The sequence below is a fragment of the Bicyclus anynana genome, chromosome 12 (genome assembly GCF_947172395.1).
Source record: "Bicyclus anynana chromosome 12, ilBicAnyn1.1, whole genome shotgun sequence".
NCBI lineage: Eukaryota > Metazoa > Arthropoda > Insecta > Lepidoptera > Nymphalidae > Bicyclus > Bicyclus anynana.
Window position 1 is genome coordinate 14,021,190 of NC_069094.1, and position 27,432 is coordinate 14,048,621.

General features: G+C 36.2%; 1 protein-coding gene across 3 annotated transcripts in view; it reads right to left on the minus strand.

Annotated features, from left to right (window-relative positions):
* The window catches only part of LOC112050625 (tyrosine kinase receptor Cad96Ca), a 99,678-nt gene that overhangs the window by 27,192 nt on the left and 45,054 nt on the right, over positions 1-27,432 (minus strand). For all 3 annotated transcript variants that reach the window (XM_052884597.1, XM_024088928.2, XM_024088927.2), the window contains exon 2: positions 20,091-20,367. In XM_052884597.1, coding sequence (XP_052740557.1) covers positions 20,091-20,148 — 58 coding nt within the window. In that variant the 5' untranslated portion in view covers positions 20,149-20,367. The remainder of the gene's footprint in view (positions 1-20,090; positions 20,368-27,432) is intronic.

Below are 27,432 nucleotides of genomic sequence, written 5' to 3' on the forward strand. Positions count from 1 at the left end.
AGTGGCCTATCTTTAGTATAAAATATAATTAAATAGAGCCTATAAATTTTACACGAACTAGTGTATAAATCCATTGTTTATTCCGGAAAATCTCTGTTTCCTGTGCGATTTGTGAAAAACAGAATTTCATGCGAACAGAATCGCGTGCGTCTGCGTTTTTTTCTTTACAAGTGTTATCGCCGCGTTGCAACGACTTACGGTACGGACTTCAGTGTGCTCGTGGCGTTCGAGCCGTCCACATCTCTTGTTGTATAATTCTTTATGGGTTTCTCGGGACAGGCGGGGAGAGTGACATGAGTGGAATAGGTGAGTGTTAGATATCTGTCAAAGGTGCCTTTAACCCTACACAACGTTAACTAGTGCGTGACTTCACTCAAGGTCATTCTCTGCCATTCTAGAAGAAGAAGTCTTATTTTGGTTAGTTTGATTTGTTTATTAAGTTGTCCTGCCAAATGTTGTTAATCATAATCTTTGTTCGACATTAGTTTTCTTATTTTTGTAATGACTTTTGAGTCAGCTAAAACATGTTAGCCCTTGACTAAAATCTCACCTAATGATGATGATGATGCTATCTAAGATGGGAGCTGGCTAACTTGTTCGGAGGATGTTGTAAATACCGACTAGGTGGTAACAGGACACGGCTGAAGCCTCCCACCAGCCAGGCTTAGACCAATTAAAAACCCAGCCGGGGAACGAATCCAGAACCTCCGTCTTGTAAATCCACTTCGCATACCACTGCGCCACAGAGGTCGTCGCTAGTTAAATATTCTAGTAATTAATAATTCATTAAATCAGTGTTTCATAACATTGTACCCAAGAGTATCACATTATTTTTTCCTTATAGTTAACACACAGATGATTATGACACAGATGATTATGACTTATCTGCATCGTAAAGTATGTTTCCTTGAAGTATGCATTCGTTATAAACTTATTATGTTTTCCTTCTATATTTCTTGAATTAATAGCTGACCCGATGAACAGTGACTTGCCACATATTTAATCTTCACTGAGTATATGGGTCTCAACTCAAACTAGACACGTAGTGCGAGGGTTTCCTCAAAAACTTGTAAACTACATGGGCTTGACTCATGGCCGACATACAATAGGTATATAACTTTCCGATGTACAGTGACTTGTTACATATTTAATCTTTACTGAGTATATGGTTCTCAACTCAAACTAGACACGTAGTGCGAGGGTTTCCTCAAAACTTGTAAACTACATGGGCTTCACTCATGGCCGATATACAATAGGTAAATAACTTTCCGCTTTCTCATAATAATGAGGCTTTCTCACTTATTATTTGAATAACTTAGTTTTCACCTAAAACATCTTATTACAAGGTAAATTAGCTCGCGCTTCACGGTTTCGTATAAGCAACAAGTCATGTATTAATGTAGCTATTAATGAAGAACTAGCTAATGACTAAGGGCCCCGAATGGGTTTCGAATGGAAACTAGTTGGGCATATTCCGACGTTGTATGACGTGAGTTTTAGCCGTGTTATAATAAATTCTGATCAGTTTGAAGGCGGTGCCAGGCCAGTGATGCCGTCACTCGTCGTCGTCGTCGTTGAAGTGTATTCAAGCCGTTTAAATTACAAAATTTCTGTGGTTCTTTCAGAAACGGCTAACATGACGCTGGATTGGCACCGCCTTCAAACTGATCAGAAGGTAGCACATAGGTAAGATGTTATTTTTTGCTTTTTAGTTTAGGTTAATTTCAGAGTTGGAAGTCGGTTGAATTTTTTTTATTAAATTTTTTTTAGACTGACACTGTAGGTTTTGAACCCTTAAAGTAGAAGGGATATGAAGCTTACACCTACCACGCTGCTTTACATTGGATGTAACATCACCAACTTTTCAACTTCGAGCTGAAATTTTTACTGAAAATTTCTTAGAAGAAGACAAAAAGGACTGAATGGATTTTGGTAGATTTGAAAGTAAGTCTGGCTATCCTACTAATCCTTTTAATATTGAGTTTGTGTGTAAGTGTGTAATTATGTTTGTACTTACACACTTACACTCTTGTTGTGTATTCTTTTAAGCTGCGGCTACTAAAGCGATTTAGCTGAAATTTGGAATGGAAATAGATTTTACTCTGGATTAACACATAGGCTAATTTTCTTTCCGGAAAAATCCACGGTTCCCGCGGGATTTGTACAAACTAAATTCCACGCGGACGAAGTCGCGGGCGTCCGCTAATTTTTAATAAAAACAATTATGAAATTAAAAAAAAAAATTATAGTGACTCTATTGTAGTAGTTGTTACTGCAACAACAAGAGAAACGACTAGAACGATTGACATAATTCCATTGATTGCACCACATTATATAGAGGTTCTGCCGATTTGCACATACTCGTCAACATTCAAATCTTTTTGTCGTTATACATGATTTATGTGATTTAGATTGGTCTGAAATAATGCATTATGGTCTAAGGTTCCAGTAGCACTTTAGAGATGCGAAAATTCACTGCCTACCCTGTTGATTCTTTACTAAGATGTTTTGGGGCAGTATGCGCGGTGGATTTACAAAACGGAAGTCCTGGGTTCGATCCCCGGCTGGGTCGATTGAGATTTTCTTAATTGGTCCAGGTCTGGCTGGTGGGAGGCTTCGGCCGTGGTTAGTTACCAACCTACCAGCAAAGACGTACCGCCAAGCGATTTAGCGTTCCGGTACGATGCCGTATAGAAACCGAAAGGGGCGTGGATTTTCTTCCTTTTCCTAACAAGTTAGCCCGCTTCCATCTAAGATTACATCATCACTTACCATCAGGTAGTCAAGGAGATTGTAGTCAAGGGCTAACTCGTAAAGAATAAAAAAAAATTAATACAATTAATTGCAAGTATAGTCTTTGCCCAGTAAAAACATTATGCATGCCAATGATCTTTACTAAATTTGTCATTTAGTAAAAGATGTTTTGCCAGCCGTTTTCCTACAATAGATGGTAGGCAACTATAGAGTTTAGATCCTGGTAAGTGGTAGCTTTGGAAGGTAGGAGATTTTAGAGGTCTAAGGTCTGGTAAGAGGTTGCAACCTCTTACCAGACATTCATTAAATAACTGGATAAATATACTAGTTTTAATCCGGATGTCCGTTGTCCAATAGGTCCTAACTATTTTAATAGATGCTAAACAATTTGGTATCAATTGATCATATTATAATTTAAAAAAACGGCTATACTTTTTAAACGACGCGGTTCCTGTTTATAGCGCCACTTATTTATGGAAGCCTAGTCCCTAGATCAGCAAGATCACCAATAACAAATAGATATGCAATAATACGAGAGTCCTTGTTTATTTATTGCACAAGGTAACTCATTACTCCGCAACTATTCAGTTAAAGGACGGCTATTCTGTAACAATGTTTTGTTTAACCCGCAAGTGCGAGTTTTGAATTCCCCTCTATCTCTATCTGTCTAACATGATACAATAGAAAGAGAAATATACAGGTGCATGCGAATTCGCACTTGCGAATTATATAAAGTATCGTTAGAGAATAAATAGCCTTGCAGGCACCAGGCTTCCTAAAATAAATAATTCCTTGTAAATCGATTGGGATAAAGGATGCCTGGAACTCGATAGTCACGCACAAAAGCAGCTTAGGATCCGCCCTTACGCTAACGCTGTAACGCTGTCAATTGAATGGCTAGACAAGGCGGCCCCTGTTTCAAGCTACACGCGTTTATGGATGCCTGGTCCCTCGTCCAGCAAGATCACCAATAACTAATAGATATGCAAAAATACGAGGATAACTTAACTGGTTTAATAAACGCGCCGCGAGTGAAAGTCAACTTTCACCCAGCCTTGGATTACGAGCGACACGTAACGTTATACTTATCACTTACGTATGCTGATCGCGTGTTACAAAACTAACCGATTTTGACACCGAAATATGAAAGTGAAGCGTTGGACGCCTTTGATGGTGTTTGTTATGTGCTCAGTGCCATTGAATACGTAGTGTACCGCTCTGTATTGTTTTGATAACATGTATAATCATCATAGTTACATCATCATTAACGATCCATATTCGGCTCACTATTGAACTCGAGTGATCTCAGTACGAGAGGGATTAGGCCTTAGTCCACCACGCTGGCCCAATTCGGATTGACAGACTTCAAACACGCAGAAAATTAAGAAAATTCTCTGGTATGCAGGTTTCCTCTTGATATTTTTCCTAGCACAGTCGTGGAACGAACTATAGAGAGCGACTTTAACTTGGTCAGTCCAACGCATTGGTGACGTGCTCTTGTGCCTTCGACCTTTCCTTGCACCACAAGTTGCTCTATGGACGTGTCGTCTCGTCGTGTCCAAAGAAAGTCAGTATACAGACGACGAAAGAAAGACGCTGTGCCCAAGATATGCCAAGCATTCTTCTCCAGCACATTTGTAGAGCGTCATCTCCTTTTTCTTACTTTCTCCCTGAGTCTAAGTTTTAGCACTATAAAGAAATATGTCAAAAAGTCAAAAGTCAAAATTCATTTATTTCAAATAGGCTTAGTTTACAAGCTCAGGTAATAATATTAAACTTAAGATAATGGTGATAATAATTATTCGAAAATTTAAATTAAAGTTACGAGGGTTCCAAACGCGCCTTGGTCCGAGAAGAGCCCACAACAAACTCAGCCAGGTTTATCCTTTTTTAGTTTATCACCATTTTACAATAGGTATATAAGTAACCTGTCATGTAATACATTTCATTTCCAAGCAATTTTGTCATTTACGTAATCATTGACACTATAATATGACTTTTCTATAAGCTTACGTTTAATAATATGGGAAACACCAATGCCAGGACTAGTCGCATTTCATTTTATTTATTTATTTTATTTAATTATACTTTATTGCACAAAACAAAAACAATAACAAAGAAAACATAGTCTACTGTGACATAGTAGACAAGTATGTGCAAAGGCGGTCTTATTATTTATTATTTATTTATTATATTATTATGGCGGTCTTATTGTTTATTATTTATTTATTTTAGTGGCCTTTGTGGTGTTCCTGTTTCTCCATTTACTTAAGTCTGAGCTATCATTGCGTATAGTTTGTCTACTTCTCGAATTATGGATGTAATAGATAGTTTGAATGTAGTAGTTACTGGTTATACCAATAACTACTACATTCAAAGTCAAACCGAATTCCCGGAACAGATTGATTATACTCGTAACTTGATAGAAACAACTATTCTCTATTCTAGGAAAAAATAATCAATATAAATTTTCTAGAGAATTTGTGAAAAAGATAAGACGGATAACGAAATGAGATATTTTGCAGCACCGGTCAAGTTCCGAAATTGCTCTCTGATTAAAGTAAGTTATTTTTGATGTTCTCTGTTAGTTTTTAAGGATTTGTGCAACAATTTTATTTGGCTATCGAGATGTATTTAGTGTTTAAGGATGTACCGATGGATTTTAGGATTTTCATTCGAACGAAATTAATAAAATCCATTGAACGAAGAAGAAGTAGGTTCTAATAATAAGATTCTAAAAATACGCAAGATTGTTTGTTTTATTTGTTTGTACTAGGCATGATTTTGTTCGGAAGGAATCCCGTTATTTTCGGATTAAACAAAGCCTTCCTTTTGTGCCAGAGTTAATCTAATCTTGCTGTGCAAACCGGATGAAAATCCCTTTAGTAGTTCCGGAGGTTTGCGACTAAATCATAAAAGATTAAGGCATCAAGGTTAATATTATATATGTTTTCTTTTATTATATTACTAGCTGACGTTGTTTTGTCTTACTCTACTTACCTACCCTACCCCTGCCCTATGCCTTTCCTCCCTTCTTTTTCCGACATAATGCCTTGTCCCATAGGAACTGTTTCATTAGCCGGGATTTAAATAATATTCTCAAAGTAATTCCAACTTAGTGACTTAATAGAACGAAAGTCTGTAATAACGAATTCTGGGAGCTCGTAGCAGGTTGAAATAGCTCTCAATCGTTTATGTATATAGTGTTATTTTTATACCTTGCTGGGCATAATATGAGTAATCATGTCCCCTGTCATCAGTCATATAGATTGGCGGTAACCCTTCGAAAGGAGCTGACTAACTTTTTACTTATTATACAATATCTAGGCATCACAGGTTCTAAGTCAAATATTTAAATTTGTATTAATTACTTAGTCTAATAAATTTCCCGTGTTACGTACAAAGCTTTCCTATTCAAGCTCCTACGGGTCCTAAATGAATTCCGGATCTAGGGAAGATAACGATTATTATAAGCCGTTCGTGATAATGGGAGGGATCAAAGAGGATTGTTCTTCAGTAGAAAGGCTGAGCCTTAATTTGGACTCTCAAGGTTTTCATTCACCTCTAACCACATTTTAAGCACTTACATTGTTCAAGTCTGAATAGCACCATGGGCCGGACTCTTCACCGAGAGGTGCTGGTTCGATTCCCGCCCGCGGGACTATTGTCGTAGCCATTCCTAATACATTGTGTTCCGACTAGTTGGAGAGTAATATTGGTCATATTAAAAAATATATGACATAATTCTTTTTTAATAAAAAAAAAGCCTTATGAAGTTTATTAACATTTTGTGTCGTGTGTATTTATTTTACCAAGGTACTGGTCTGACCATGATGTCGGAAGGTAGTCATACGAACTCGTAAAGTAAACAAAACCTACCGACTTTGAGATCATTTGACTTGGCGAAGATTGCTTTGCTTTGAAGGCATTAAAAATATTTCAAACAATTATACTATACTACAGTACTGTTTACCAATAAAGAAATGCAAAATGACAGAAATGCATGTCATTTCATAACTTATTTATTTCAAATTATGTATGGTTTGTTTATAAAATGTTATATAAAATATATTAACCATATTTAATTGTTCTAAGCTTATTATCATTAATTTAAGAACAAGTTAATTATAATTATTATTAGATGTGAAATGACTAGTGATTTATACCCTCATTTTTAATTTTTTTATTGGTAAATAGTACTTATTCATCAAGCAAGGCTCTAGTATTAAATCGGAGGTAGGTTGAAAAATACTGTACAACTTTTTTTACCGAATTTTCAAAAATAATTTATTAAAGTTGGAGTAACTAATTGATCACTAACAACGTTTTTATACGTCCGCGGCTTCATCCAACCCAAATGAAATAAAAAAGATAAATTCTGCGGAAATGTATTTTTGCGCAATAAAAAGCATCTTCCAGTAAAAGTCCCAATTAAATCGGTACAGCCATTCCAGAGATTAATTAGCCCGGACAAACAAACAAAGAAAAACCGACGAAAATTTTAAAAAAATGCTTGATATGTTTTGGTACCACAATGCTCTTGAGAAAACAGTAATTTTGCAATCATAGACAGACATTTAAATTTTATAACTAGCGGAAGCCCGCGACTTCGTCCGCGTGAAACTCGATGTGAACTTTCAACTACCTCTTCCCTACCCCTACCCTACCCCTACCCAACCATACCCGTAAAAAAAGCATTAAAAAAAAGTAAAAAGTATCTTATGTCCTTTTCCTGGCTCTAAACTACCTCCCTGCCAATTTTCAGTTAAATCGGTTCAGCCGTTCTTGAGTTATAAGTGGAGTAACTAATACGACTTTCTTTTATATGTATGTATAGATAGATATATTAGATTTGTCTCAGAAAATTATTAATTACATTAATTTCCAACTCCACTAAAATGTAAATATTATTTCGCTTGCAACTTTATTTAGTTTCATACCAGACCGTTTCATTAATTAACACTTTTAGTTTAATTAAGTGGTTCTCAGCAAAAGAGATACTTCAATGGTCATAATTGCAGTTTTTTGTTTGTTTAGGTTTGCTACTTACTTTGCTAACTAAATGACTTATATTAATTACTTTAGTTAATAAACTAAGTTACAAAAAGTGATTGGTTGAATTACCTTACTAATTTTCTTTTTGGAGAATAGTTTGTTTTGTTTTTGTTTTTATTTTTGCGAAAACTTGCCAACTCAGTATGCCTACTCTACACAGTGCTTTTAAAGCTGTTAATAATATTTTAATAAATCTAGCTTTGAACTTGAGTTACTTTGGCCATATAGCCTGACGCCTTCCCGATAATCTGGATAAAGTAATAGTGGTGGGCAAGGTTAGGTTACCCTCTGGTCTGACCAGGTTAAGTCACTCATTGGACTCCCTGTAACAACAGCCATTAGAAAAGCAGAGGACCGGACTGTGTGGAGAGGTATCGTTAGCAACGCATCGCAGGTACTGCAGTGCGGACACGACCTTCAGCAATGAAGAATGCGACCAATAAGAGAAATCTAGCTAAATAAATTGGGAATAAATTATTTACTACCTAAGTAAAAATAACACTTGTTTGCAATTTAACCAGATCTTAGTCACAGTTAAGTACCGTCTTAAGGGATTTATTTGGAAGAGTAATTTAAATGTCAGCTTGGGATGATTTTATTTTAAATAATATTTACCATATTTTTAAATATGACCAATATTCCCATTCCCCTTAAACTAGTCGGGAAAGACTGTATCAGGAGTGGGTACGACAATAGACCAACGGGGATTGGACCACCACCCCTCTTTGACGAGTCCGACCGCCCTTACCGTTGAGCTAATTGAGGGTAATAATATAAATTAAATTAAATAATAATAAATTATACGCCAAATTGATATAAATATTTATGATCTAAAAAGTATCATGAATAAAAACGAGGAAATAATCGGTTATATTTAACTGCCGTATAAAAATTAGGCTGAAAAAAACTTTGCTACTGAGTTTCATCATTATCATAGTATTTTAAAGGTCTATTACATGACCAGGCCTCTTTACCTATAGATAAGATGCTGTTTTTCACGAAAAAAAATAAATAAAAAGTCCTCCGATTAATTGAGAACATCCTTGTTTTGTCGGTCGGTTAAAAAGACATCAGCGCATCCTCAAGTGCAATTTATCAGTTGTCAGCAACAAATATTCTCCGTAATCAAGTGTAATTTACGCCATAATTGCCACCATGGAACGGAACGCCATTCACAGACCGCGCCTTGCATGTCTCAGCACCAAGACAGGAATCTGTTTCCTGCTACCATATACGAAACGTCAGGGCCTTTTTACAAATGTTTATGTATACACAACTGCGATAAAGTAAATGAACCGTAGTAAATTGGTAGTATATGTAAAGCTAAAGACCAGTCTATACGGTCTTTCGATAAGTTATCCCGTTTGAGTCCTTCGACTAATTAATGAGGTTTGATATATTATCACTATTGGTTTGTGGGTTTTATACTACTAAAACGACTCGATGGATATAACTGATCACTGTATTATTATCCAAAATATTATTATTTTAGCAAGGTAGGCAATACGTCCGTCCACTAGCATGGTATGACAAGAAGTGAGGAACATTACGAAAACATTTTATTACATTATGTTTGAAATGAATGAAGATGGCGCTGGCGTATCATTTTATACAATTAAATATCTTCTCAATTATATTTATAAATCAAGATAAGTTTTTGTATTTATTTGTAAAATAAACCAACAATCACCAGAGGCTTTAATAGATTAATTAAATTTTTATCAATAAAATAAATTGTTATTATTAAGATTTATTTAATTTCGATTGTCGCAAAGCTTAAGTGGCAGGCCATATAGTTCGAAGAGCCGATGGACGTTGGGGTTTTAAGGTGCTGGAATGCACCCACACCGAAAAGTGTTGGTCGACCCCCCACTAGGTAGACCGAGGACCCCCACTAGATAGACCGAGGACCCCCACTAGGTAGGCCGAGGACATCAAGCGGGTTGCAGAGAGCGGCTGGATGCTGGCGACTCGAAACCGTTGTAATTGGAAGTCCATGCAAGAGGCCTATGTCCAGCAGTGGATGTCCATCGGCTGATAATGACGATGATGATGAATTTCGATTATATGAACCTGTTCTCAAGTCATTATGTTCACAACTCAAAGGTTGAGCTTTTTTCGTTTAAGAGATGGGGATCTGGAGTTTAGATTCACCAAGCTGCTGAATTCTAGGCTGGCAGGCTTAGTATTCCATATATAGTACAGCCCAGTGGATATGACCTCTCCCTCCGATTCCGGAGGGTGTGGGTTCAAATCCATGGGCGGGCATGCACCTCCAACTTTTCAGTTGTGTGCATTTTAAGAAATTAAATATCACGTGTCTCTATCGGTGAAAGAAAACATCGTGAGGAAACCTGCGTACCAGAGAATTATCTTCATTTTCTGCGTGTGTGAAGTCTGCCAATCCGCATTGGACCAGCGTGGTGGACTATTGGCCTAGCCCCTCTTATTTTGAGCGGATACTCGAGCTCAGCAGTGAGCCGAATATGGGTTGATGACGAGGCTAAGTATTCAGAAGTTCGACTAGTACTTATCGCAATTACAATGATCGGGATCGATAGCCTAACGCATACACTCCAAGTCACCGGATACTAAAACACCACTACTTCTAAACTGTTACTGAGAAAATCTTAGAAGCAAGAAAATCCTATTTCAATACCAAAAGTACACTTCATATTACCGACTTAGGATTTATTTGAAGAACAAAATTAAAATACCACTTAATGGTAGCTGATTTTTATAAGCATCATTACATAACATTTCTTGTTTTTTTTTTTTTTCATTATTATAATTATAATACCTAACAGACTTAGCTATTTTAAATTGCTAATTACTTGGAGATTGCTGGCGTACGTCACCTTTCTAACGTTTTATGTTTAAAACAATTAAAACATAAACTCCCTTTAGGCATTTCATAACGATGATTTTACGGTGGAATCTAATATTATACGTTTTATGGTGGCCGTTACATTTTAATGTTTTGTGAAGCAATTTTATTTAATATCTCTGGTTAATATCCGATTTAATAAGAACGAGATTGTGTTACCCATTTTCGTTTAATGCCTACGATAAACTAAAATTTAAACCGCCATCGTCGATATAGATAATGAACTATAAATCGACAAAATTTATGAGTTGTTACCATATTCATAAAATTGTAAAATTTAAATAATACTGCAAACTTTTCTTTGGTGAGTATAATCTATAGGTACTAATATTATAACGCTGAAGAGTTTGTTTGTTTGCTTGAACGCGCTAATCTCAGGAAGTACTGGTGCGATTTGAAAAATTCTGTCAGGGTTAGATTGCCCATTTATCGAGGGAGGCTATAGGCCCTATATTATCCGCGTATTCCTACGGAACAGGAACCACGCGTGTGAAACCGCGCAGCGTCAGCTAGTAATGGTAATAAACGGTTGCTACGCAGTCCCTTAGTCTGGTGACTAGAGGCGTGATTCCTCATGATATTCCGTAAAATTACGTCTTAAACTTGGACAATTGAAGATCTGTATCCTTGAAATCTGTTACCTTTCAAAGCCACAACCGACAACGGATAAACTCTATAATTGCTACTCACTTAATATGTATTATAGTTATGCCAGCAGCCTTTATAAAATGTATTGGAGGATTTATTATATAAATCTATATAGTATATCTGAATATCGGCTTTCTATAAATTACCGAAGAAAAATAGAATACAAAAAGTCGGCTCTGTATTGGAACTGCAGCAGAATAACCTAAGGCAAGCAAAATCTCTGCCAGAGTCGAGGCCGAGAGTTAGAAAACGCAATTTCAATTACTGTGCTAAATAATAAATATTGAGACCTTGAGTTTTTGGGGATGAGATGTGAGAGTGAGATTAGTTCTAATACCCCCATTTCAAAATTTAGACTAATATTTTAAAGAGGTAAATTTTGTGAGGTTGTAAAGGGTTTATCTCTCGATATACACAAGCAAATTTTGATAATTCTTTTACCGCTGGAAAGCTCCGTTATTTATGAGTGTCATAGGTATACTTTAATCCCCGTATTTTCACGGGAACGGGAACTACGCGGGTGTAATCGCGGGGCGTCTGCTATTCATGCCATATGTATAAGATAAAAAATAAATCGTTTGTACTTTGAAGCAGTTAAACGCTTTAAAACAAATGCCACACATAACAAACCATAAACAATTATTGTTTTGAGAGAAAAAGAACTAATTTGCACGACAAATTCAATGCAAGAAATGTTGCCAGTTTTTTGCTACAACACAGCGGCTTTTAATTATGCCGCTTTGTAATAAAAGAACATATCGCGTCGTGTTTGCCGCCATATACTCTTAACTACAAAGTGTAAAAAGCAGTTGAGTGCCTCGCTTATTGTACTGTTGATGACTATATTATTATTTACGATAAACATAAAAATGCAAGTGGCTTTCGCAATAAAAAAGGCATGATACGCGTTCAACTGTAGTCGGAGACGTGGCACAGATATTTGGAATTCATCTATTGCTAGCTGCTTGTCTGACTGCAAGAATTGTAACTTCCAATTGCAAAAAGATTCAATCTGTGCTGATAGAACGAGAGCAGAGTTACCAGATACCGCCAAGCCAAGATGAAGACTACTGCCAAGCGATTTAACGTTCCGGTACGATGTCGTGTAGAAACTGAAAGGGGTGTGGATTTTCACCCTACTCTTATAACAAGTTAGCCCACTTCTATCTTAGATTACGTCATACCATCAGGTGAGATTAAAGTCAAGGGCTAACTTGTAAAGAATAAAAAAAAATCCCATTTTATGAAGGTTGTAGGTTTGTCAACCTACCATAGGTATTGTAGCCAATTAAGTATAGAGTTTCGACCGTGGTAGCTTTTGAACAGAGCATGTTTTAAGGATTCTCTTTAATTGTCCAAGTATTAAAAGAATTATTTTTTAGGGATATTATGAGGAATCAGGTCCAGTCGCCAGATCCTCATCTTCATGGAAACCCTTCGCTAGAGACCCTTTAAGTTTAAAATTAACGGTGTTTTTCGAAGAGTTGCTGCAAAGCTGAGTGAATGGCGACTAGGGTGACATGACTCCCAAGTATGTCGAGGAAGACATTTAAAAATACTTGGACGGTTGATGGTCAAGAGCCTCGTAACGTGCTACCTTCTAAAGTTATCACAGTCCAAACTTCATCATAATCACTAAAGGTACGATAATATATAGGTACGTAAATACGATATAGGTACGTAAATCAATGACATACTTTTAGACTTCTTCTTAGTCCAAGATGGTGGTTTGCTTTTTGAAGTTAATAAATGTTACTATCTTTAAAGAGGAAAGATTTTATTGTTTGTTTCCATTGAATAATCTTTGTAACTACTGAACCGATTTGAAAATTACTTTCACTGTTAGGAAGCTACACTATCCCCAATTGCTGTATGTGGGATAATAATTACATTATTATCCCAGTATTCCTACGAAACGCGAATCACGCGGGTGGATCTATACTAATATTATAAAGAGAAGAGTTTATTTGTTTGAACGCGCTAATCTCAGGAACTACTGGTCCGATTTGGAAAGTTCTTTCAGTGTTAGATAGCCCATTTATCGAAGAACGCTACAGGGTATATTTTATCATCATACTCTTACGAGAACGGGAACCACGCGGGTGAAACCGCCCGGTATCAGCTAGTTTTACGATAAACATAAAAATGTAAGAAGCTTTTGCAATGAAAAACGAACATTGCTTTCAATAGTAATGGGAGAGAATAGAGATGACATACATCTATGAGTAGGTACAGCTGACTACATTTCGCATGAGTAAACTGTAACTGAGAACTTTTCAAATGCACCAACATTTTAATTACGTTAATGCTTGCTTTGCTTTTATAGTTTTATATCTTCTATTGTTGTTCAAAGATTTTATAATAGAGATATGTCACTAGCGCGTCAAAACTAAGGCATATAAAAGCGGCTAATTGTCTTAATTTCAATGAGTCGCTTAATAAAGAACAAAAGTTATTTTAACCAAACATACTTACTTAAGTAAATATTGCATTCAATGTCTAAGTCAATGAGTTGTGTGTTCAGGAACTTTAAAAACTGTATACACCATACATACCCTACCCCTACCCTACCCCTACCCTAATTTTGTTGGTTGATTTTTTACACCTTGTGTCGAAAAAACCCAAATATCCTACGGAACCCTATTTTTTCCTAAATGCAATTTAGCCTATGTTACTTGTGGATAATGTAGCTTTCGAATGGTGAAAGAATTTTTAAAATCGGTCAAGTAGTTTTTGAGCCTATTCATTACAAACAAACAAACAAACAAACAAACAAACAAACAAACAAACAAACAAACAAACAAACAAACAAACAAACAAACAAACAAACAAACAAACATACAAACAAAGTTTTCCTCTTTATAATATTAGTATAGACAATGTCCTATGAAAAATTAACATTATTTTTAAGATCAAATATGTGGTAATGTTTGTTATTCACGCCGCAATTACAGAATCCATTTATAGCAGAAGTTATATATAGTAAATAGATGATAAATGATAGAGAAAAATGGTTTATGCGATATTTGTGAAAAACACAATTTCACGCAAACAAAGTCGCGGGAAGCTTGGTTGTAGATAAAACAGGGTTAATATTATTCCATTTTGAGCTAAACTAACACTAAAAGTAAGCTAGACTCGTTGTAAAGTACAATAATGTTGAAAACCCAGACAATTAATTCAACATGTTACCTACATAAAGCTATATGTGTATTGAATACTAAATGCCAATAATTATCTCGGTTGCCTACATGCTATAAGTACTTAACAACATGAATTTGCTCGCGACTTTGCGCGCTTTAGATTCCATCCATAATGTCAGCCACTGACGATTATTCTCACATTCCTGCAGTGCTAACGGATTGACGTCCGATAAAACTGATCGTGTGTTGTTCGCTATGTGCATGACATCACGCCGATCGCAACCAAAACAGATCAGTCGGACGTCAATCCATTAGGCATGTGAGATTACTTGATCGTCAGTGGCTAACATAATGCCTATTTTATTGAAACGATTTTACAATGCCTACCTTTGCAATGTCTATACATTATGGTAACGCTGTTGGTTTTTCTTAACAAATAAATAAATCATCATCTGCCTCACTTATCCACTCCGAGCAAAGAAAGAAGAACTCAGTATGTAAAATACTCAACCCGGGATTCGAACCAGGGATCTCGAGATCTGAAATTACAGGCTAACCATTGGACCAACGAGACAGTATACAGCAAGATTTGAATTCTTTAGCCTATCACAGAGGTTTGTCTCAGTATCCCTGCCTGCTCCAACCTATTAATATCAATAATTTTAATAAAAAATAGGCTAATTAATATTATAGGCTGAATGCCTATCATATTAATTAGCCTATTTTATTGGTCCTCTATGTTTGTATGGCTAAACTTTTCAGGTAATCTCAGATTATTGGGTTTAGGGTGATTAAACTCTGGATCGTTCTTAACCAAAATGTTAAGTACCAGGACCAAAGCGACCCCAAGAGGTGTAATAACACCAACATCCCAACTCCGGGTTGTTACTGAAATTGAAACTTAAACTCGAAATTTTATAGCCTCACCCAGGATTCGAATCTAGGACCTTATAATTCCTAGAAGCAAACAAAATCATCTCGTTAAATATATTAGGTAAGTCAACTTTCCATACCAGAAAATGTATCTCTAGTTCATAACTCTATTAATTTGTGAGCTAACAATTTAGAATTTCAAAACTAATATGGGCTACATATTTCTGTTACGTTAGTAGTGTACTTTAACGAATCGTTTGATTAGATTTGTGTAAGTAAATAGTGTTTGTAGTCGGGACCCTCATTAGAGTTTGTGATTGACTAGAAACTTGTTTCTCAGTACTAAGTAGTTAGGGCATACTGTACGAGAAAGTTTCTAATGCGGTTACAACCATGGGTAGATATGTGTATCCAATATACACGACCTTGTCATCCCTATAATTTAAGTTGACGTGCGAACGAGATAGACGCACGTGACCTTGATATATGGAAGCAACCGGGCCACCTCCATGTGTGTGCGTCAGATTGTACTAGGGCTGCAGAAAGGCATGGAGTTCTGCTTAAAATCTGCGACCATAATGAAAAGGAACTTTAAGGCTACCACAATACAGTTGTAAATCAATCGTATGGCAAATAAAAAACTAGATTCAACTACGGAGCTTTGTTCAAATCATTTCAAACCTTAATGTGTAAAATTTACGATTGATATTTCATTGCATACAGTTAGAACGAGTGCAGATTCAATTTTCACCTGTCCTCATATGACATACGTAAACATATTTTCCCACTTCACAAGTTGTAAGAAGTCATAAAAATAATCGCGTTGCTTGCGGACTCGGCATTCCTAACGACTATAAGAACCTGTGGAACAATGTTATTTCCTGTCTGAAAGAAAATATCATGTACGCTTTTTTACAGAAAAAAATGTTTGATATAAAATTTTTTATTTAAGTTTATTTTAATATTCTCTTGGTTTGAATGGTAGTCACTGTAATAGTTCCATTTCCCTTGGAAGTCCTCAAGAGCAGCATTTTTAGGATTTGTTTTCGTTAATTCTGTTTTTCGATATTATTTGAAATCTATTTACATAATATAAATCTATTTTCAATTAACTTTAACTTACTTTGGTATATAATATAAGCAAAAATCATCAATATCGGAGCTGTACTTGGGGACAACCGAAGATTGCATGTTTTCTGTATGTATTCATTGGCCTATGTAAGTATATAGTATGGCCCTAAAAATCGTCAGTTTAAAATAATTTTCACAATATTACGAGTAAAAGCTGCAGAAAGTAAATCAATCCGAGCTAAGAATCGGACTTTAACTCGTATTGATTGATGATCTATGGTTCCGAGACTTGGTCGCTAACTATGGGCATCATAAGAAGGCTCAGAGTCACACAGCGGGCGATGGAACGAGCTATGATCGAAGTATCTCTGCGTGATCGAATCAGAAATGAGGAGATCCTCAGAAGAACCAAAGTCACTGACATAACTCAACGTGTCGCGAAGCTGAAGTGGCAATGGGCGGGGCACATAGTTCGGAGAGCCGATGGACGTTGGGGTCCCAAGGTGCTGGAATGGCGATTTCGCACTAGAAAGCGCAGTGTTGGTCTACCAACCACCACTGATGGACCGACGACATCAAGCAAGCAGGGATGCAGACGGCTCAGTATCGTGATGTTTGGAAGTCCCTACAAAAGGCATATGTCCTGCAGTGGACGTCCATCGGCTGATATGATGATTCTTCCTCTCTGATAAAACAAAATATGACTAAGTATAAGCACAAAACATCAAGCACTTAGGCTGACTATAAGTAACAGCGCCAATTAGTTCCGATAGAAGTATGTACAGTTAAACCTATTTGAGGTCTAGTAATTCACCGGATTTGTAATTCTAACTAATGATAATCTAATTTTTAACAATAATTATTACTATTTACGAAACCCGTAACATCGTTAGCGTGAAATTCAGTTTTTCATAAATCCCGCGGAAATAATGGATTTTACCAGAATAAAAAGTAGCCTACTTGCTGTAGCCTGTAGCTCAATAACTTCCTCTATCTGTAAGTGAAAGTCCTGTTAAATTCGGTTCAGGAGTTGCAGAGATTAGCCAGAAACAGACTGCCAGACATTAAAAAATTTAAAAAAAAGCTTGATTGTATTTTAAGTCGCGTAATAACTATAAACACTTGAGAGAACCACAGTTATCTTGAAATGACAGACAGACATAATTAATGATTACGGTAGCATTTCGGCCAAAATTACCTAATAAGTAAAATGTTTTATTGAGACGTTCAGGATTATATCGAAGTAGGAGACCCAACAGATATCCTGTCCGAACATTTAGCCCTAACATATTTAATTATTGTGGTGCAATGGTATACGCGGTGGGTTTACAAGACGGAGGTCCTGGGTTCGATCCCCGGCTGGGCCGATTGAGGTTTCTTAATTGGTCCAGTACTGGCTGGTGCCTTTGGCCGTGGCTAGGTACCAACCTACCGGCAAAAACCGCCAAGCGATTTAGCGTTTCGATACGATGTCGTGTAGAAATCGAAAGGGGTGTGGATTTTCATCCTCCTCCTAACATGTTAGCCCGCATGCATCATCACTTACCATCAGGTGAGATTGTTGTCAAGGGCTAACTTGTAAAGAAAAAAAAAGCCTTCATGTCTCTATGGTGCAGTGGTTAGCCTTTGTAGCTATGGATAACGAGGTCCTGGGTTTAAGTCTAGGTAGGTCTGTGGGGTAATTCACTATCTTTGACGTATGTTGGTTGACATATACATAATTGAGATTCTATGAAAAAAATCATCCGTTGCCTACTGACAACCCTTCGTGGGTATCATACAGTATGTAGGTGACATTTCTCAGTTTATTTGATGTTTTTTTAATAGGTTGTTAGTAAGGACCAAATTGTGAATAGGACAGCTGGTTCTTTGTTATAATTTTTCATTTTTTTTCGTGTTTGATGTGTTCCAGAATCAGTTCACTGACAAGGAGTCTCAACAAATATTACGAAGTTCGTTTTCTACCTACCAGCGTTGTTATCAGATGGTGATGAAACTACATGAACACTGAAAAGTCACAGCAAAGGTACACAATTTGTTTTACTAGATTACATAAAATACTTACTTCAGTTAGTTTGGTTTAAAACTAATTTTCTAAACCGATTTTTGTGAAAATTGTGAACAATCTCTTTGAAATACAAAAAAAAATAAAAACCGCTATTCAGATATAAAATATTTAGTTATATAGAATTCATAGTGATGACTAACATTAAAAAAATACGAATAATAAATAAAAAAATCTGCCTTTACTGTAAATCAGTTCATAAACTACTAGACCGATTTTACAAATTATATCACCAATGGAAAGCTACATAATCGGCTAAACGTATTGCCACGACAGCGATTACTACCAAGGCTGAAGCCGCGGGAAGTCTGTTACAGTAAAGAATAAAAGTAATTTGAGTTTTAATGCAATAACGTTCGCAACACCCCCATACCGTGTAAGTTGGTAATAACTATTTCATATCAGATAAAACATTCTCTATCATAAACCAAGCACTCTAGAATTCATACAAAAACTGGACCCTTGTGTAAGTTTAAATCGGCAATAGTTATTCCGTTACATTACTTCCTTTTTTGTGAGCATATCTCGTGCGGGTATTCAATAGGGATAACTTGAAACTTCTATTGAAACGGCTCATAGTTTCGATCCTCTTTTGTTTATGTTACCCTAGTATTGTAAAGCGGAAAATATCGCACGGCAGAATATTTGCCACCTTGTATTTGTCTGTTTCACATACGCATGTGTATACAAATACAGTAATGAAAAGCACACATTGAGTTTTCATACTGGCTCCCTGACGTTTGGACACGTCAATGACTTAGATACGAACCCGTTTGCCATCTCGTGCTAACTATCCATTTGTACAAGCGTGTGAGCGGGATAGAAACAAGGATCATAGAAAACTGTCTATCAATGTGTAGGTGAACTGGACTCTGGGAGCGTGTGCCATATACGGATCGCGAACTAGACCTGCTGCACACTTCTTACGTCCTAGTACTTTCTAAGAACATCTAATGCTTGGTGGAATTCTAATGCTACGGTGGCGCGAGTGTTTTATTTGTCTATTTTATTTTTAAAAATTTATGGGACTCATAAATACTTAAAAGCACTTATTTTTGTTAAAACAAAACTTTTACATATTACCCTGCTTATTAAATCACGGTGATGTTAGGTACATTACTTATTAATAAACATTTATGAATAAATAAATGCTTTATTTTTAGTTTAAGGACCATAAATTGTATTATAATCTTTATCAACCTCTTAGTTTCAATAGTTTAATACCTTCTCGAGATTTGAACCATAAATAGACCCACCATCCTGCCCATAAATTTTACATAAATTAAGATATTATGACATGTTTTTTAAAGCATTTTACAACATTGTTTAATCGACAATATACTATCTTATTGTATATTATCGATTGCATAATATTTTTTATTGAATCATTTTTTTATTAAAAAAATAATTTCTCATTTTTGACTGGTAGCCTGAGTCTTATAAAATGAAATTCAGCGTCCTAAATTAAATTACGAGTAGACCATCGTTTTATGAAAGAAAAGTGTATATATAACAATACCATCACTAGGCTAGGGTTGCTAAATTGTTATGCAACGTTTTCAAAGTCAACGACCGGTATATTCATTGTACTCACCAATAGAGATGCATCCTGATACGATGCCAATAACATGTATTATCATATTCATTTTCATTGAACCGTTGTGATATGCCGCGGCCTGCGTCGCTTCATTTGTCCCCCGTTCGACCACATCACAGACACATGCACAGCGATTGTTAGGACGCGCGCAGTAAACTAGTTGGCTAACTGTTGTTTTTACACACAATAGCTAGTGGAATGTGGTATCACTATTATGAATATTGAAAACACTGTTTATTTGCACGGTCACTGCACTTATCCAGGGTGGGTTGATCTGAAACAAATATAGTAAACTCTGTTAGAATGTTGCATTATTTTAATTAATTTAAGAGTAGTGTAAAAAGAAAATATACTGTGTTTTGTTAAAAGAAAAGGTTTTCTATTTCTCAAAAACATAACTTCTAATTTTGCTTTACTTTATCTTATGTTGTAATCTTGATTTTTTTTGTAAAAAAACACTAAATCCCATTCATACAGTTTCCTTTTCCGCATTCTAAATCCTCAAAACTTGTTTTTAAAACAAAATTAGATTTAAAACGTACGAAACAACTACGTAGCTATACAGCGTATATAGTCGTGGGCTCACTAAAGTCCAGCCGCTCAGAGATTGCGTTTTTGACATCTGTCAATGTCACCTTTTTATATTTGTTAATTAATTAATTGGTAATAATTTTAGCCCAAAACTAATACGTTTATTGTAAGTTGGCATGAATATTCAACTATTAATGTCATTACTCGTTAATAACGTAAATAAAAGATATTTAAATATCTCATTGACATTGGCATTGGCAGGTGTTAGCATATTTAAATACCTTTTATTAGAAAACGTCAGAAACGCAATCTCTGAGCGGCCGGACTTTAAACTGTCAATGATGCCATCTGAAGCGTAGAAGTTACGGATTTTATTTTCTTTTAACTCCAAAATAAAGTTTGACTCGCCGAGTGAAACGGTCATACTACAATATTTTAATTATAAAATTAAACGAATCATATAACTTGTAAAAACATAAACGCACCGAATTTCCACCCAAAAGAACCTTCAATTTGTTTTGATTAATTGAAAAATACCATTAATATATTTCAAGTAGCCGAAATACGTAGATAATTGCCTTAATTTCGGAGTTGATTTAACACAGTGACGCAGTAAGCGTTATTAGACACTGATGGATACTTGGCATTTCCTTGGATGAAATATTAAATAGCCTATTGTAGGTAAGTTGATATAATATGCCGGCTGGTCCGATGGTCACAGTTTTCATTGCCATACTCCTCCGAAACGGCTTGACCGATTTTGATGAAATTTTTTGTGCTAATCCGGTATCTATGAGAATAGGCCAACATCTATTTTTCAAACCCCTAAATCCTAGGGGTAGGGTAAAAGTAGGGTATGACTAGGGTAGGGGTAGGGTTGAGGTACGGTAGAGGTAATGTAAGGGTAGGGTAAGAGTAGGGTAGAAGCAGGGTATAGTAGGGATAGGGAAGAAGTGCATCATAAGTCAAAATTGAGCGGGTCCGCTAGTATACTATAAAAATATGTGCTACGTACCTACATATCATTATCTATACTAATATTATAAAGAGGGGAGATTTTATTGTTTGTTTGTAAGTTTTGAATAGGCTCTGGAACTACTGAACCAATTTGAAAAATCTTTCACTGTTCGAAAGCTACACTATTCCCGAGTTAGTTAGTCTGCTAGTTACTTATATTAACAAATTAACCCTTTTTAATTAAAACTAGTTATAAAATTTTTAATTTAAATCTAGTTATAAAAAATATTTTTATGTATCTCATAACAAATTAATTTATTTATCGACTTTCATATCAAAGAGAGCATTGTGTAGAATTAGAGAGCCAATTAAAAGTTTTCACAAATTGAATCGTATCGTTCCATCGGTACAATGAACAAAATAACAACTGTGGTATGATCCACTTGACCACGACCACTAGAGCATGCCGGCTTTCTCTGCTCGGACTAAGTAGATTAAGCTATAATATTTCGGCGTGCAAGCTAGCGAGCGTGCAAGCTATGCTCGTCGTATCGTGATCGAATCAGAAATGAGAAGATTCGCAGAACCAAAATCACTGATATAGCGTACGGAGTCGCGAAGCTGAAGTTACAGTTCTAAAAGACTAAAAGCGATGACCAGGTGATGTGATGACATCAAGGGGGTAGAGCTTGTATCCAGTGGGATACAAGCTACTCAAGACAAGATTCCTATATATAGCAGAGGAGAACTACTGGTTGATAATGATGATGATGAAGCCTTAGCGAGTAAAATCCGTACAGATTGGTTATTTTTATTTGGGACCAGCGGACGCCCGCGATTTCGTCCGCGTTAAACTCGATGTAAACTTTCAACTACCACCCCAACGCTACCCCTACCCCTAATCTACCCCTACCCCTAACTTACCCCTACCTCTTTTCCTAATTTTCCGAGCAATATATATTTTTTTTATAAGAACCTTCTCCTGACTGAGCCGAGTATGGGTTGATAATGATGATAGTGATGATAACTTCTCCGGATGAGCTTTAACAAAAAGTACTATAATAATACTCAAAATACTTGGGATAGTTTTCTAAACAGAATATATTTTTAGAAGGTATTAACCGCAACTGAAATAAGACGCAACCGCTTCTGGATACTAGAGCTCAGAAATTTCATTCATCTTCATCTAACTTTGTTTTTACAAAAAAATTACATAATTATCCTAATTTTACGTAAAGTAACATTAGTAGTGGTAATAGCAAGTAGTAACGTTATTTTAACAAAAAACTGGTATACACGTAATTTTGTTGAAATATTCATGTTAGATGATGGTTAAAACAAAAAATCACTGACATTTGATATAAAATGGCGTAGTGGTCATTTCGTAGAAATAACTATATTAGATGATCACAAAAACGAAAATACGATGAAAAACGATGTAGTGACTCATTGTTTGTGTTAGCGACGCAAATGCCACTATTTTTGGTTAATCTGTGCGTTCTGATAAAGAGGCAAAACGGAGCGTATATGGTGACAGCGTACGTCTTACTTTGACAACCTTTTAAAAATACAAACTGATTTTTACGCCAAGTGCCTAACCATATACGTTCCCGATTTTAAGCCGTTTTCACAAAGTAAATCTGTGTTTTTATTAAGCCTGGCCCTTACAGTTTGAATGGTACACTGAGATACATAATAAGGCCGCTGAGCAAATTTCGAAAATACAAAATTCGAAATAAACTCGAGCTGTGAATCAAAATTAAGGTCGCTCTAACAGCTTTACCAAGAGAGATCGTCAAAAACATCATATTACAAACAAAATGACAAGTAGGTTCTATATTCCATTGTTTCCATTGTATTCGGTTTCAAATGTTTGGAAAACTTTGCCACGTTATTCAAGATTATTGTAGTACAAGCTTTATTCCTTTATTCAAGATATTCTATTTTGAAACTTGGAAACTTCGAGCCACAATTTCTGACTCTTGAAATATTTGTTTACGAAAAGTTTATATTGAACAAATTGGCCCTAAATTAATAGAACGCTCCTCCAAAAGTACTTCAAATAAGTAAATAATAACTTATTTATAGAACAGATTTTCCACTTGATCCGCGTGATTTTTCATAGTTTTTTCTTACGTCATCAATTTGTCGTAAATTAAATGTTGCTAAAAGTGTTGTTGTTTGTTGTCATGTTAACAGAATTTGTGTGATTTTCGTTTTTAACTACCTCCAAAAACCTTCAAATTAACAGTTTTCGCTAAATGCATCAATCATCCTAATATTAACCGATAGCCATCTAAGTAAGAAATATATAGTGCACTGTCATTACTTAATTCCCTTAATAGGTATACTAATGCACTTCTCGTATACATTTTTCATGTTATCGTGTTACGACATCAATTTACCCAGTACGTGAATGAAAAGATGCATTCCAATCACAGAGCATAAGACGCTGAAGCTGTGATTCCAATCATAGATTGCGTGACTAAACTGTAGTAATTGATTAATAGCATTTATTATTGTATGAGAACTTATACGTAACGAGAAATAATTGGTTCATGGAATATTGTTGATTTAGTACGAGTTTGCGCGTCTCGACCAAGTACATCGTTTTTGCGTTCTCGGTTGCGTATAACAGTGTCCTATCACAAGACTTCAGACGAATTAAATCGGTACCAGCTCCTGTAGCCAATTGGCACGTCGATACTATTTCTAAAATCGCGAACGCTTCAGAAACAAAATAATGTATGGGAATGACATTCACTGTTGACAGGTCACGTGATCGAGTTGTCGATCGGATCTGTCATTCCCATACATTTTGTTAGTTTTCGAAGTTTTCGTTTGTAGAAAGAGAATCGTCGTGGCTAAGGCCCCTGATAAGGGTCGTTACCCCTCTGTCAAAGTATAAGATCAATGATTTAACGCGTTTTTAAAACTGTTTCTTATTCATTCTATACAATAGAATCTATGTTTTATGATTGTAATCGTTTTCACCATGTAAGGTATTTTCTAAAATGTCGGTTTGTGTTAACTACAAAAACCGTTTAACACCAATTTGTGTAAAAAACGGTTAACAACTTCTATGTTATTACAAGATGGAGTTACGTTTCATTTGTAAGTACTTCTAACTTATTTATATAAAAAATGTGCAGTAAAAACAATACCTAATATTGCCATACTAACTACAAGTCTATGCTGTCCATATTAATGAATTTTGAGATAATGATAAATGGGGCCTCGGTGCAGACAAAGACAAAGGCTACTTTTGTCCCTTAAATAAAAATGAAAACGGTGAAATAAAGTTTGTATAGAAAGCCTTCATTTTAAAATTTATGAATATTTGTGTATAAATCGTGAAATAAACAGAAAATATACCAAATATACCTAATGTGGTTTAAGAATTTTTAGAAATTCAACCTCGGCGGAATTAAAATTTAATGAAAAACAGCCATCCTCTTTTCAAGTTATATTGATTGTGTCTAAAAACCGTAGGTTAAATAAAAAACAAGGATTTTAAATATTCTTAGGGATGAGAAAGGGATTGAATTTTTTATGAAAGTCTGATAATCAAGTTGTGTCTACGACAATAAGTACATTGACTATCGTTCAAATATAAAGTGCAATGGGGATAATAAGGGGATGAAAGCTTACCCTGTCATGAGGCGTGATAGCCCAGTGGATATGACCTCTGCCTTCGATTCCGGAAGGTATGGGTTCGAATCTGATCCGGGGCCACCAACTTTTCAGTTGTGTGCATTTTAAGAAATTAAATATCACTTATCTCAAACGGTGAAGGAAAACATCGTGAAGAAACCTGCATACCAGAGAATTTTCTTAATTCTCTGCGTATGTCAAGTCTGCCAATCCGCATTGGGCCAGCGTGGTGGACTCTCTCGTTCTGAGAGGAGACTCGAGCTCAGCAGTGAGCCGAATATGGGTTAATAATGATGACAGCTTACAATATTATTCGCAGACGAAGTCACGGGCGTCCGTTAGTATTAATACGTAGGTACTATATATGTTTGTGATAGTCCACAAAGCTCAACAATGTTTCGAGGCAACACTCGAACAAGGCTTCAATTGTAATTAATTAAATCGTAACTGAGTCCGTAATCCCACCGCAGGATTACGAGCGTGTCCCTTTAATTGCGTAATACCAATCAACGTAATACGTAAGCCTTTTTTGTTTTATTACGCGACGGAAACAATGGTAGCTGGTAATATACGCAGATATGCGTACAGGACACAAGGCCTTTGCCAGCTTGGGGAGGGGGGACGAGGGGTCAGCCTAGGGAGCCAAGTTGATAATATAAGAATGAGCAAAATATTAATAACATAAAATTGAAAATTTGGAAAAACTTCCGAAAGTCATGAAAATATTAATTACATTATGAATCAATTCGTCAATATTCTCTTTCAATGCGCTTTCATTTGAGACCCCACTCGAGTATATTTGCAGACATTCGGTTGTTCTTCACCACTTTCAACCCCCACAACTTTTAAACGGCTCAACCGATTTTTATCAAATATGTCTAACAGTGGAATTCATAGTCGTTGTAGGGGCACCCCCAGAGGATCATTCAGTCGCTGAGTGTCGAATTTAATCTCTATTTGTTTGAGAATTTGACACTCAGCGGTTGAATGATTCCCCATTCCCCAGACTCCCCATTCTCTATGAATTCCACTGTAAGAACACAACTAAATTGAAATCGCTTCATCCGTTCAGGAGCCATGGAGCCACCGACATACAGACAGACAGACAGACAGACAAACAGACAGACACGTCAAACTTATAACACCCCTCTTCTGCGTCGGGGGTTAATAGGACTTAAGAGCATGCAGCTTTACACTAATTGTAGCACTATAGCACTATACCTCTAAGGCGATTGTTATAGCAGGACGAGTAGACTAAATAGCCTTAGGACTTTGGTTGATTTACATATGGCGTTTGACTAGGTCTTTGAATCTCAGAGGGCAGTTAACCCTGCCTCCCCTTAGCGACGGCCCTTAAGTCAGAACAAAATTAAATACATTTACTTAATCTCGCTGACTCGACAGACAGTAACTTTAATGCTGATTGTTTAATTGCTATACCTAGGCTCTTTAGATGGAGGGATGGATGAGCTTCACCGGCTATTTAGACTAGTAAAGAAAGTCTACTGTATCTGAGCTCAAGGGTTCAAATAATAATTAAGGGGTGTCTTCTTTCTGTCTCCCTATAAGTGTGTCTCCTGTGCACACCTATCTTTAAAAGGACTTTGGAAGCCATTTGGATTCCGTTTCTTTTGTCAACGTTGAATACAGAGACGAGTATAAGGGGCTTATTAAGTAGGTATTTAGAGATGAGAGGCAAAAATAAATATTGACACATGATAACATCAAATTATTTAATCCCGTTTATCTGTAATGATAAGCAGCGTGTAAGATTTGTTAATGGCTCATATGGGCTATACAAAATATGCATTAGAGACAACTTATATTAGGTTGATTGCTTCCGATCTATTGTGATCGCCACTGACTAGATTTCCTCCTTCACCACTGGTTGCCGCCAGGTACAGCAGCAATTTCTTGGCTGGGATGTTTCCCTCCTAAGGGTTTACGATGAAATGCCCTAGAGGTTGGAGGTTGCGTTTATGTATTAAGCACTGGGCAATTGCATAGAATGTGCAGAGGTGTTTCCTCTGTCTCTTGGCAGAGTCTGCACAGATCTGTGTCACGGAACTTAAGATTTAACATGTGTATATAATGTCCTTAGTGTCCGGTAAGTTACATAGTTTTTCCTGCTGAGCTGAAGTAGTTCTGAAGCCGCCTTCTTATTGAAGGATTTTACCAGCGCCTTAGAGTGGTTCAT